Genomic DNA, 12919 nt, shown 5'->3' with positions numbered 1-12919 from the left:
CCCAGAGCGTCTGTCCCCTGAACAATGTCATCACGGTGACAGGGTGACGAGGGCGAGGGGCGCGAGGGAGCGGAGGAAATGAAAAGACAATGAGATGCAAAAGGAAAGAAAGTGAGTGAGTAAAAGGCTGATGTAGAAGGAGAGGCTCAGCAGGTTAATCTTAAGATGAATAGCTTGTAATTAATCAAGTGACAGTTCAGCAGCATGAAGAAAACCAGGGACGGCGCCTTCTTTTTGCATATTTACACACCGGCACACAATGTTCCTACTCGTCTATTTATCTCTCTTATCTTGTATTTAGTAATAAACAGCTCCATGGGAAGCGATTAAACCTCAAAAGATTAAAAAAAGTCAAATGAGAAACTATCTTTTTAAGGATTTCAGATGGGATTATAATTTCCACGCCACACAACAATATGTGAAGGGCTTACTTTTATCTACAGCTCCTTAAACCTTCAATCCCCAAGGAAAGAAGGAGTTTCACTCACATCCAATTACCCTCTCATTTTTTGCTAATTGCTATTGCTAATTCATTTTAAATAAAAATTTCATTATAAAACGCCACAAAAATAAAAGTGAAACATTAAGTATCTTAGCTACACATGAAATGTGAAATTTCAGCAGTTACTCATCACTCAGGAATTTCAAAATAAGATTAGATTTTGGAAACATTTAACATGTTTAGCTAGCTCCTCCCTTCTTATGAGTTGTTCAGCAATTACGATTGGCTGAAAGGAAGGACACATTTGATTGGCTGCAGATAATTCATTACAATTACATAAACATTCACAAACTAAAGGCAGATTCAATTCACTTTATGTATATTCATGCAGTGACGGCTGGTATCAATGGGCTAGTGGGGCTAAGCCCTCCCTGCATTACACAACAAAAGATGAGGAAAAAATATTATATATAGCCTATATTATATTCTCTAAATAACATACAAAAGATTGTTCTAAGTCTTAGTAAAATCGGAACTGGCAACAATATTAAATAGTTTCAAGAAAAACACAGGATATCTCTAAATGGGCTAATTTTAATCAGCCCCAGCTCACCGAGTCTGCTCTCATTCATTTTCCGACTGTGGATGATTGACAGGTGCCATGTCCCGCCCTCGCCATTGACCGACTGTTGGGGCTAATTTCATTCAGCCCACAGGCCGAGCGGTTCTGACCAATCAGCAGCAGGCTGGCGCTGGGTTAATGATTGACAGGCGTAATGTCCCGCCCCCTTGGTTTACTTGTCATTGGGGCTAATTTCATTTAGCCCAACACCGCTGTTTTCAGACCGAGGACAAGTTGTGTTGTTGTGAGAGGGAGAAGACAGAAACAGCGGCGCTAGGCGCTAGCATCACAGGCAGCATTAGCCTACTTTACTGCCCTAAACTGTCTTTGCTAACCTGAACGAAGTGGAGAATCTAGTTTCTAAACTCACCGGGAGCACCAGACTTAAATGACATGGCGATAACTGACCAGAAAGGCCGTCGATATGAGCTGCATATCGTCTTTTTTTTTTTTTTTTAATTGAGCAATATCGTCGGGTGTGTGTGTGCGTGCGTACGTGTGTGTGTGTGTGTGTGTAGGTGTTTGTGTGTGTGTAGGTGTTTGTGTGTGTGCGTGCGTGCGTGCGTGCGTGAGAGAGAGAGAGAGAGAGAGAGAGAGAGAGAGACTGTGTGTGTATGTGTGAGATAACCAGGTTAAGTTTTGTTTTTTTGTTTTTTTTTTGGACTAGACCCTTCTACTTAATGCAGTGTGTAGGCCTAGTTGCTATACTTTTGTGAGATGGGACAACCCTAACTTTTAGCTGTGTTAACCATATAATGGGTATAATTTATTTATTAGCCCACCCAACTAATTTGACCACCAGCCGCCACTGTATTCATGTATATAAATATTGTTAAATACATATATTTGTGGATTTCCTTTAAATATAGTATTAGGGCCACATTGAGAAAAAAAACACAGACTTATAAATTTACAAGAATAAAGTTGTACATTTCCTACGAGAAAAAAAGTCATAACATTACGAGAATAAAGTCGTAAATTTACGACTTTATTCTCGAAGTTTGTGATTTTTTATTCATCAATGTGGCCCTGATACTCCGTTGTAGTGTGTGCATCAGAAATACATTTGTGAATGTTGTTGGATTCTTCTTATATCTGTATAAAATGACACATATTTCATTCATGTGCATTCTATCCATCTATGACTCCAACAATACATTTATAAATCCTTGTGTCGACTGTGTGACTCCATGTATTTCCTAGGGCCCCTCAGACACCGGCCGTATGAACCACACAAAGGCTGGCGCGTTAGAAAGTTGTAATGTTAGTCAGATTCTTTGCAGTGTATGAGAGTTAACAAGGGGAACTACGGCCCCGTACATCAGATGGTACGACAGGCGTGGAGAATTAACCACACAAACACGCAGCAACAGTCTGACTCCTGGCTGCAGTCTGTGTGATGACTTATAGCGTAAACAACATCACACACACACACACACATTTCGCTGCCAAGGTCTAATTAGTGCACAACACCGAAGACAAAACTATCTGTTAAGTCTATTCTCCCTGGGAAACCGTTCTGGAGTCTGCTCCAGTTAAATAGTGAGTGAGAAAAGCAATATTAGCCATGTGTCTTCCTATGAGTATATTTAAAGTGATATGCCAACATTTTTTTTCGTGTCTTCCCTCACTCCCGAGTCCATGACCAGCAGATAGACACCATCCTTTCCACTGTGCGTGCAGTAACAAGGGAGATAGAGCCGTATCGCCTGTAATTAGCTTAGCTCAAACACTGGAAGTGTATGGGTAGTGTTAGCCTGCCTCCACCTAAAGTCGCTAATTAGCTTAGCTCAAACACTGGAAGTGTATGGGTAGTGTTAGCCTGCCTCCACCTAAAGTCGCTAATTAGCTTAGCTCAAACACTGGAAGTGTATGGGTAGTGTTAGCCTGCCTCCTACCTGAGCTGAAATCAGCAGTCAGAAGCTGATTTCATTTTAGCTCTAAACTCTGTAAATATATCACTTTATCAACATTTCAAACATGTTTAGGTGAGAAAGTAGCCGTTTAGATCAGCAGTGTGTCGTTAATTTGTCTAAATACCAGCTGTTTACTATTTTGTTGGGACGAATTCGGCGCTACTCAAGCTAGCTGTTGTGACCAACGCACTTCCTGTTACTTTCACAAAATAAAACACCCGTTGCCCTTTACATACAGAAAACCATGACGATAGAATTTGTGCTTTTACTTTGAAACAGGAAGCTAACCTACCCTCGGTGTAGCTAGCTTGAACCAAAATAAACCGTCTTTGCTCCGTTTTGACCAATCTGGTCCCGTTAGCGGCATTTGACCGCTCAAGATGCCTTACCGGAGAGTTTTGTCAGCTCTGAGACCAAGATCGGTCCGTTTAGAGTTGCTGAAGAGTTTCTCTGATGACTTTAGGTGGAGGCAGGCTAACACTACCCATACACTTCCAGTGTTTGAGCTAAGCTAATTACGGCGATACGGCTCTATCTCCCTTGTTACTGCACGCACAGTAGAAAGGATGGTGTCTATCTGCTGGTCATGGACTCGGGAGTGAGGCAAGACACGAAAAAAAAATGTTGTGTATCCCTTTAACACTTTTTTTTTTTTTTTTTTTACAGTGCACTATTCCCTCACCTGAAGCTTGCTCTCCAAGGCGGCAGTCGCACTGTCTCCGCTGGTCTCGTCCACCACCACCACCATGTGGGTCAGAGAGTTCACCCTCACCTGCTCCAGCTCCAGATCCTCCTGCAGAAGCTGTAAAACACAAACATCATTTCATCTAAACGGCGTTTTATCCATTTATCATGTCGTTCAATCTGAGATTTACTGGTGAGTTTAATTAAAGTAGCTTCTAGGTTGGCTAATTGTCATTGCTGGCTTGTTGTGCTGAATCCAGTCTGACAGGGCCTTGCCTCTCACTGTGAGAGGAGGTCCGTGTTTCTCACAACAATCTGCAAACACTCTGCTAATTTGGTGTTTTGTTTTGTTTTGTTTTTGTCATCGGAGATGTAGAAAACCGTCAGATAAATGGCCGGAGAGAACGTGGCTGCCGACCGCAGCCTCACGCTGCAATCAATTACATTGATGTAGAGATGGAGAGTTTATTCCTGAAGCAGTCCCGTTCAGTAGCCTCCGTCAGGCTTCTACAGCAAATAAAATGACTCAGTTGTATGTATTTTTGTATATATATATATCCCTTGGATGAGCCAATGTTAAACTAAAATGCTATAAAGTTAAAGTTTATTCCTCTATCAAAGCACAAACTTTTTTTTAAAAACCATTTTCAACATGCACACATCCATGTACAGTCATGGATGTGTGTGCATGTTGAAAATAAAAAGTAAAAGTAAAATCTGATGCTCCAACAATGGATGGTACAAAATGATTGGCACCTTTTGAAAATTGGAAGAAATAACTGGATTTCAAGCACGTGATTAATTTGTTAAATTTGTATTTTAACGAGTGCTGTCAAAAATATTGCGTTATTAACGCGTTAGCGCAAACCAATTTTTACGGCATCAATTTCTTTATCGTGAGATTAACGTTCTTTGTGACTAGTGAACTTGTAGATTTTTCATAAGCTGTGGCCACTGCTAGTCGGACTTCTGAAGTCTGTACGTCTAACTCTTTGTCAGCATGTAGCTACAGATACGTCTTTTCAACTACGGAAAGTAAATTCACTAAAATTTTAAATGATAATTAAAGGGACATTTAGAATAGATAAAAATGTGCGATTAATTTGCGATAATCGTAAGATAACTATGACATTCATGAGATTAATCGTAATTAAATATGTTAATCGATTGACAGCACTAATTTTAACACATCTGTGACAAGCAACAGGTGCAGGTTATATAGAAATAACACTGGCAACCGCAATAAATGGAGGAATGTTCATTCAACGTTTGTATTTTGCGTCTTTGACCATGGAGAAGAGAAAGAAGAGCAAAGAATTGTCCAAGAATTTTAGAAATTAATGGAACTAAATTAAAAAGCAACAACAATCTCAAGGCTTCAAGTCCATCTCCAGAGTTCTCACTGCTCCCAAGTCTGTATCTGTATTATTTGATAGAAGAGTAGGACTGCCAATGTTTTTGCATTATCTACATTTTTTTTTATTCATTCTCTTCCTATTGGAGCCATTCTGCTATTTTGCTGATTAAATATTTCTGAATGATTTGAATAATTGATTTTCTTATAAGGATAATATATACTGTGATATTTGATTTGATTGAACTCTAAATGTATTTTATGTTCATTACAAGATTTCTTTTATAATTATGCCAGGAAATGATGTCAATAAAAAATGAGCAATGGATCTTTTTTTGCAGGAAGCTTTTGGGAATGATTACAATGGATGATGGAATACTGCACATGACAAAATAACAATAATCAAAACTGAGTTATACAACCTCACTTCTTTCTAATTGGTTCACCCTTGAAAACATTAGAGTATTGTGACCTTGTGCTCTTCCACTTGGTGTTTGACGTCCTCCAGGTCCGGACCCAGCTGAGCCCCCATCCTCTTGATCCGAGCCTCGGTCACATCCAGCCAATCGGTGAGCTGCTGCAGCTGCTGGTGCTGCAGCTCCATCAGGACCACATGAAGCCTGGTGGGGGGTTAGGGTTAGAGGGGGGGGGGGGGGGGGTGCAGCATTTATCAGAAAGCAGTTCTGTCAAGTCCAGCACAGACCTCTGCTGTCTGGTCTAAGTGGTGTTTGGTAGTCCGGGCCGTGTCTGCACGGCCTCGTGCTTTAATCAACACAAGATCATCACAGAAGATACTGCAGCTCAACAGTTAATTAACTCTGGCCGGGTGTCACTTATCATTTCATTCATTTTAATTAGAGGCCGCTGCTCTTTGTTAGCTTCATTCATAGAAGCTAAAATGAAGATAGAAATGAAATATAAGAAGAAACCATCTTGGCTTGTGCTGTTCTGGATATTATCTAAATGACTGTGTATATTCTTGAGCTTGCACGTTATGTTGAATATGCTGAATATATTTTCTGTAGCTCATTTTGTTCCTTGACCCTGTTGTATTTGTTCAACTCTGGGGCGTTTGACCATAATGACACAACACCTTGACAGTTTCTTGTATATTTGTTTTGCATCTTCCTTCAAATTATTTCATCTGGATATTTAAACCTCAAGAACTTGAATCCATTTCCTTTTAATCCTGTTGACGGACTGCTTTTAAAAACCTATGACATCACAGGTTGTGAGCTGATGTCATGGCAACAGTTGATGTTACAGCATCAGCTAATGGGGATCCTAAAAATAAACAAACAATAACCAATACAACAAGATGGCCTTTTCTTTTATACGTTTACATTTATTGCATCATTTATGCTAATTATAAATACACTGGATTATGTTCATTTGATTGACTGCTTCATATCCATTTTGACTGATAGCTAGCATAGCTAGTACCTGTTAGCTAACCCGTTTTATTAGCCTGTGATTCAGCATTCTTACATACGATGGAGTATTCGGGCCACATTGACAAATAAAAAAATCACAAACTACGAGAATGAAGTCGTAAATTTACGACTATTTAGATTATTAAAGCTTCTACTAAGAACTTTCATGTTGTGTTGATTTTGGCGACCCCTGTGGTCAAAAGTGGTAGTGCTTTGCTGGAATGAAGACTGCATTTCCCATGACCTCTAGACGTAATATTGTAAAGATGCTTATCTTGCATTGCATTGTTATTTGTAGTTGCTTTAAACATTATTAGTTTATTGTTACATTCAATTCAATTCAATTCAATTCATTTATTGAGGACTGCACGACAAGCAGAATTTGCTTTCGGCGCAGCATAGTAGCAGCACATAGTACTGTGTGGCAACAGAACATTGGTGAGTGTTTTAATGTCTCCTTATATGTTCTGTTTTCTGCATGTACCTGCTCTGTCTCTCCATGCTCGCCACTCTCAGGTGCTCCCACCGGGAGTTCAGGAGGTTCATCTGCTCCCGAACCTCCGAGTCCTCGTCCTCCGTCAGGTTCCCCTCGGCCAGCAGCGCCGCTCCGGCCCGGAGGACCCGGCCCACGCTGCCCTGGTGCGTGGTCAGCTCCACCATGTAGCCCTTATGAGAGACTCACAATAAGATTTCACGCACATTTCCACAATTACGCCCCTTTATTTTGTCTAATTTATTCCCCAGGAGAAGTGAAGTACCTCCCAGCACTCCTCTCACTCTCACTTCATTCAATAACTGCTCACAAAATACATTTCCACCTCTCACCTTGGCGCTTGATCCATTTCCTCTGAGCGCTTAACTCATATATGATCCTTCCAGAGTCTCACACAGTGAAACAATCAGAGTTAATTCAATTTTGAGAGAATAAAAGTCGATAGTAAGTCAGTGCTTGTCTGAGTCCACATCCATCAGAGTTTAAGCTATAAAACAGCTGCTAAGTGCTGTTTCAGCCCTGTGCCCTCAAAGAAACGGCCTTTTCTGTGTTTATGTGCAGCAAAAAACCATACCAAGCATATTATTCCTGCTCTGTTGTTATTACAGGAAGCTAGAAATTAAAATGTTCATTCTATTTTATGACATTAGCATTGTTAGCATGTGTTTCCCCAATATTTGCTAACATGTTTTTGCATCAAATGGGTACAAAGCTAATAGAAAGAATAGAAGAAACTTGTAATACAAAAAATGTTACATTTCATAGATACTTTCATTGTGTAAAGTTGCATTGTGATAGCAGTAAAGGAAAAAAATAGCCCCATTGGGGTGTATTGTTGTCAGCACCATAGACTTTATACAGTAAATCAATGTTGGATTGATGAGAATTAAACATATTTCCCCAACTAGGATTTCTTAGGACTTTTAGTATGTTGTTCTGGACGCCTCATAGAAATGATGGATGGTGAAAAACATTCTGTTACAATTAGTCTGCCAGAAAACGCTATTTTGCCTGGACTATAAGGACCAATTCCTTACTCACAAGGACTTTAAAGGCCCCATGCTGTGTACTTTTCTCTGGGTTTATTTACCTGCTGATATCCCTAACATGATGTATCATTGGTTTTGAGTACCTGTGATCTGCTTAATATCGTTTACATTGCCCCTTTCTGTTGCCTCTTTCTGGAGCTCTAGCAGGCACAGGTCATTTGGCCAATCAGAAGAGAGAATGAGAAACTCTCCTCTGATTGGCTCACTGTTTTTGAGTGGCATGTGGTCGGGCCAATCACAGGCAAGTAACTGAAACCTAAGCTGCATTCATAAAAATTGAAAAAAAACAACTGGTCACGGTGGGCGGAGTTACCTTGTGTGTGACATCACAGAAAGGAGGAAGTGCCATCTGCTCGTCTTAAAGAGAATGTTCCTACAAATGGGAGGTGTGTGTTTCTCCGTTTATGACCAGTTTGATGCATGGGGCAGTATATTCGTGGCCCAAAGACCCCCCCAAGCACCAAAAAATAACCAAAATCAAATTTTTCATGCCATGGGGCCTTTAAAGAGACGGATTGGTCCCTAGCAAGACTATACTTCCCATAATGCAACTGTACACTGCTGCTATTGCAGAACATTTGAGATTCTAAGCAGAAAGACAACCAGGTCCCTCCCTGCTCCCCATTGACTCCAATACAAAGATTTTCTGAGACAAGCCGAAGGGACTCCTGGTTTTAACTTGCAAGATTTTCCAAATCATTTACTCTAGAAACACCAAATCACATCAAAGCGTTAAGGAAGTCCTCTGGACGCTTGCGGTCTGCTTGTTTTTGTGATAGGAGCTACTGTTTTCTCACAATAAGCCAAAATGTGAGACCAGCGCTGAAGCAGAACATCAACCTCTTTCTCTACGTTAATGTCTGCCTCAGCCTGGGGTGCGTGACCCCTGCAAATTGTCGTGGCAACTGGGGGGGGGGGGGGGGGGACTATAGTATAACAAATGTGTTGCTATGCCAGGCCTTACCTCATGTGTGTGGAACTGCTCCTTTACCTCCTCCACATTGTTGGAGATGGGAGGCTGGCCCTGCAGCCCGTCTTCAGCCGACAGCAGCCACGTCAACACCTTCAAATTTAATCACAATACACTTCAATGATAAGCCGGTGCATATTCTCATTTGTCCAGGTCATAGTATTTCAAAGGAGGTTAAATCGAAAGCAACTGGACTTAGTTATTTGTCTAGGAAGACGTTTCACCTCTCATCCAAGAGGCTTCATCAGTTCATGTAGCAGCTGACCAGGCTGGGACTGGTCAGTCCCAGCCTGGTCAGCTGCTACATGAACTGATGAAGCCTCTTGGATGAGAGGTGAAACGTCTTCCTAGACAAATAACTAAGTCCAGTTGCTTTCGATTTAACCTCCTTTGAAACACTTCAATGATACGAACTTATCCTTTTAATATCAGATGTGTGACATACTGTATCAGCCCCTCACCTCCTCCAGAGAAGCCTGGTAGCTTTCCAGGGTTGTGGACCCCGGAGGAAGAGGACTGAGACCGCGCTGCAGCTCCTCCTGGGTCGGGGACAGGAACTACACAGGGAAAGGGTCCAAGATGAAGATGATGGGATGTTTGGAGATGATCACGGAAAAGTGACATGAGGAGAAAGAGGTTATGAAGTTGAGAAAGGAATGAAACAAAGAAATAAAAGTTAAAAGTTGGGAGAAGGAGGCAGAGAGAGGAGAGGAGGAGAAAAGGCAGAATGGAACATGGTAGAGAGATGAGGAGAGGAGAGGAGAGGCCCGTTAGTGTTGCTGAGGAGCAATTCTGGCCTTTGTCCAACCTTGACAATCCGGGTCTCCCAGTATCTCTCTTTCTGTACCTGCTGCTGATCTGGACACTAACAACTTCTCTCTTTTATCTCATCTTTGTGCTCCTCCTTCTTGCTCTGATAACAAGAAACACAAAGCCCATCCAGAGTGCTGATAACTGCTGCAGTCTGTGCCACTCTCCTCTGTCTCTTTATACCTGTTTTGCAGCAGAATACATTCAAATGCCATTTTAACAGATAGTTCTCATGTGCTGAATAGTGAATATACTCTCCTGAACTCTGGAAAGAGATCTAGGCTTCCCTTGTGCAGGCACAATCCATACAAACATTCCTTTGTGCCTGTATCAACCAAGCTTCTCAACAGCAGGAAATGATTGTGATGTCTCTGTATATGTATACGAACATAGGCTGTGTATGGAAATGAATGTATTATGAGTCAAACTATGGACATATGTGAGTGAATGGATTAATGTATGTTTGAGGTTATGTGATGCTGATATGAATGTATATTTATGATTACAGTTAGAGTAGCGGTGTGGATGCATGTGAATGACGTTCACGTCGGCTTGCTGCATGTGCAGGATTGTCCAGTGGTCTGTTTACTCCACCAGTCTTTTAACTTGATGTTCTTTTTGTACTGTATGTGTTTTTTATGTATGCAACATGTTCCCTGTCTCCGCAACAAATTTCTCCCTGGTGGAGACCAATAAACTAACCTAACCTAACCTAAATATAGAATAAATGCCACATATTAAAGGGATAGTAGCATTGTTTAAAGTGGGGTTGTATCCTGCACTTTGAAGGGCTGGAAAAAATTATATTATAGTGAACAATGGAACTGTGTATTTTTTTTCAGGTAAAACCTCTTTTAGGCCGTGAAAATAGGCCGTTTCTTTGGGTCTGTTCACAACACTGTATGTTGTAAATCTCTGGGCAGGGCTATTATGGGCTGGCGTTGCTAACAGGAGGAGTGCAGAGAGTCTTCTACTGCAATTAAAGTACTTAGGGGCTATTTGGAGATCATACAACCCCACTTTAAAAAAAATGCTACTGTCCCTTTAAGGTCCCTGGCGGTTTAATACAAGTTCTTTATTCCCTATAGAGAAAATCAATGATCCAACAGTGGCTTCAGAAAGGTTCTTAAAGGCAGATTATGACAAAAATGAAGCCGCTGTGATGTCAAATGTTGACTCATCTCTGCACATTTGTGAAAGAAACAGCAGTTGTGATAATACCGGGGTTGTCCTGCTGAGTTCTGCTCTACATCCTGTGTTTCAAAGAACAGCTGGTGCGCTTGAATAACGATTATCTGACAGATAATCTCTCCTCATTGAGACGCCTTCAGGTGCCAGCCAAAGTTAAGTCAAGCGCCCCGCTGGCACGTTAAATATCTGACATCAGTCTGTGAATGTGAGGGGAAACCATGACACACATTTAGCAGCAGCGCGGCGCCGGCTGACGGCTTTGAACGGTGTGAAACGCTGAGGAGTAAAGACGGGATGACAAATAGTACATGATAGGTAGACGCACACGTTTCATGTTTGTATCGGAGGCTAATGGAGACGGATCAGAGAGGAGAGGTTGGAAAGTTTGGGAAGGTGATGATGAACAGAGCAACTTTTAGTTTGGATTAGCAACTATCAATGTCTTCTTTCAAACATTTTTAATAATTAAAAAGAAAACCAGAAGATTAGCTTGCTAGCTGTAGCGCTAGGAGCAAATTGTCTTGTTTTTTTACCTCTGTGGATTCCCACAAAACAAACAAACTCAAACCCCAAAATTCATATAAAATATTTACATACATCCATGCGTATGTTTTATTGACAAAAACTGTTTTTTATTGAGAGATTTAGAGAGGAATCTTTAACAGTTCTCACCAGACCCAGGGCCGTAGCTAGGGATTCTGGGCCCCCTAATAGAAGACTAAAGTGGGCCCCTCCCCCCTGACTATTCCCCTTCTTTCTTAGACTACGTAAGCAGGGCCGTGTATAGGGGAGAAAGGTGATGATAATTCTAGGGGCCCAGCGCCCAGTGGGGCCCCACCACAAAGGAATTACATCCGCCACAAACAGATTTTTCTTTTTTCTTTTTTTTTTCCAGCAATGCAATCTCGTTCCGTTCATTCATCTCCGCATAGCGCTGCTCCGTATTGGCATTCTCTCTCGCGCGCATGCATGACAGCAGTGCGCGGTAAAAGCGAAACTTATACGGTCCAACCCCCCCCCCCCCCCCCGACGATTCGACCACCCACCATAGTCTCCTTTTAAACCTGTGGGAAACACTGAATACTCATAGTAATGCTGCATTAGCATCAAAACAAAGTAGGCTAAATAAAAAATGATAATACATATGTAGTCTAAGAAAAAAAAGTGGAAAAGTCAGGGGGAGGGGCCCACTTTAGTATTCTTTCAGGGGGCCCAGAATTCCTAGCAACGGCCCTGTACATATGTATTGCCATTTTTTATTTACTTTGCAGAAGAAAGTGAGGTATTTATATTTTCTTATGATAACATTAAATATGTACACAGCTAACAGTCATAACCAGGGCCGTTGCTAGGAATTCTGGGGCCCCTGAAAGAATACCAAAGTGGGCCCCTGCCCCCTAACTTTTCCACTTTTTTCTTAGACTACGTATGTATTATCATTTTTTATTTAGCCTACTTTGTTTTGATGCTAATGCAGCATTACTATGAGTATTAGTCAGGGTTTTATCCAGAATAAATCAGTCATACAAAGATTAGACTACTGGGGTTTTTTGTGGGGCCCCACTGGGCACTGGGCCCCTAGAACCTTTCTCCCCTATACAACGGCCCTGGCCAGACACAGAGGTTGAATTGACAGACATGAACCATTTTTCACAAAAGTCAGAGTCTTACCAGAGGAAATGTGTTATTGTGCAAAATTTCATTATTGTTTTTGTTCACTCATCTGAGATTTAACGAGGCTGGTAGGTGGATATTAGGATTCTGGAGTGAGCCATTCTCCTAATCCTCTTGCTAAGCTAAATAAATAGTGGTATCAATCCACCTCTTCAGTAAAATACCCAATGTTGTTTACCTACATTGTCTAAAGAATCACTGTATCACTGATGATAAAAACACACACCCCATAAGCATTTAGCATTCAATCTTTGAATTCAACTCACGCACAATGCAAAAAA

General features: G+C 41.3%; 1 protein-coding gene across 1 annotated transcript in view; it reads right to left on the bottom strand.

Annotated features, from left to right (window-relative positions):
- Positions 1-12919, bottom strand: part of LOC310999082 (dystrophin-like) — a gene marked incomplete at its 3' end in the record, with an annotated part of 346130 nt that overhangs the window by 121723 nt on the left and 211488 nt on the right. Inside the window, exons 11-15 of the mRNA XM_083989398.1 lie at positions 9425-9520; positions 8958-9056; positions 6936-7117; positions 5491-5638; positions 3663-3782 (exon numbers count right to left, since the gene is read on the bottom strand). Of these exons, the coding sequence (XP_083845524.1) occupies positions 3663-3782; positions 5491-5638; positions 6936-7117; positions 8958-9056; positions 9425-9520 (645 nt within the window). The remainder of the gene's footprint in view (positions 1-3662; positions 3783-5490; positions 5639-6935; positions 7118-8957; positions 9057-9424; positions 9521-12919) is intronic.

The sequence above is a fragment of the Trachurus trachurus genome, assembly GCF_905171665.1.
Source record: "Trachurus trachurus genome assembly, chromosome: 2".
NCBI lineage: Eukaryota > Metazoa > Chordata > Actinopteri > Carangiformes > Carangidae > Trachurus > Trachurus trachurus.
This window is presented reverse-complemented; position numbering and strand designations above follow the sequence as displayed.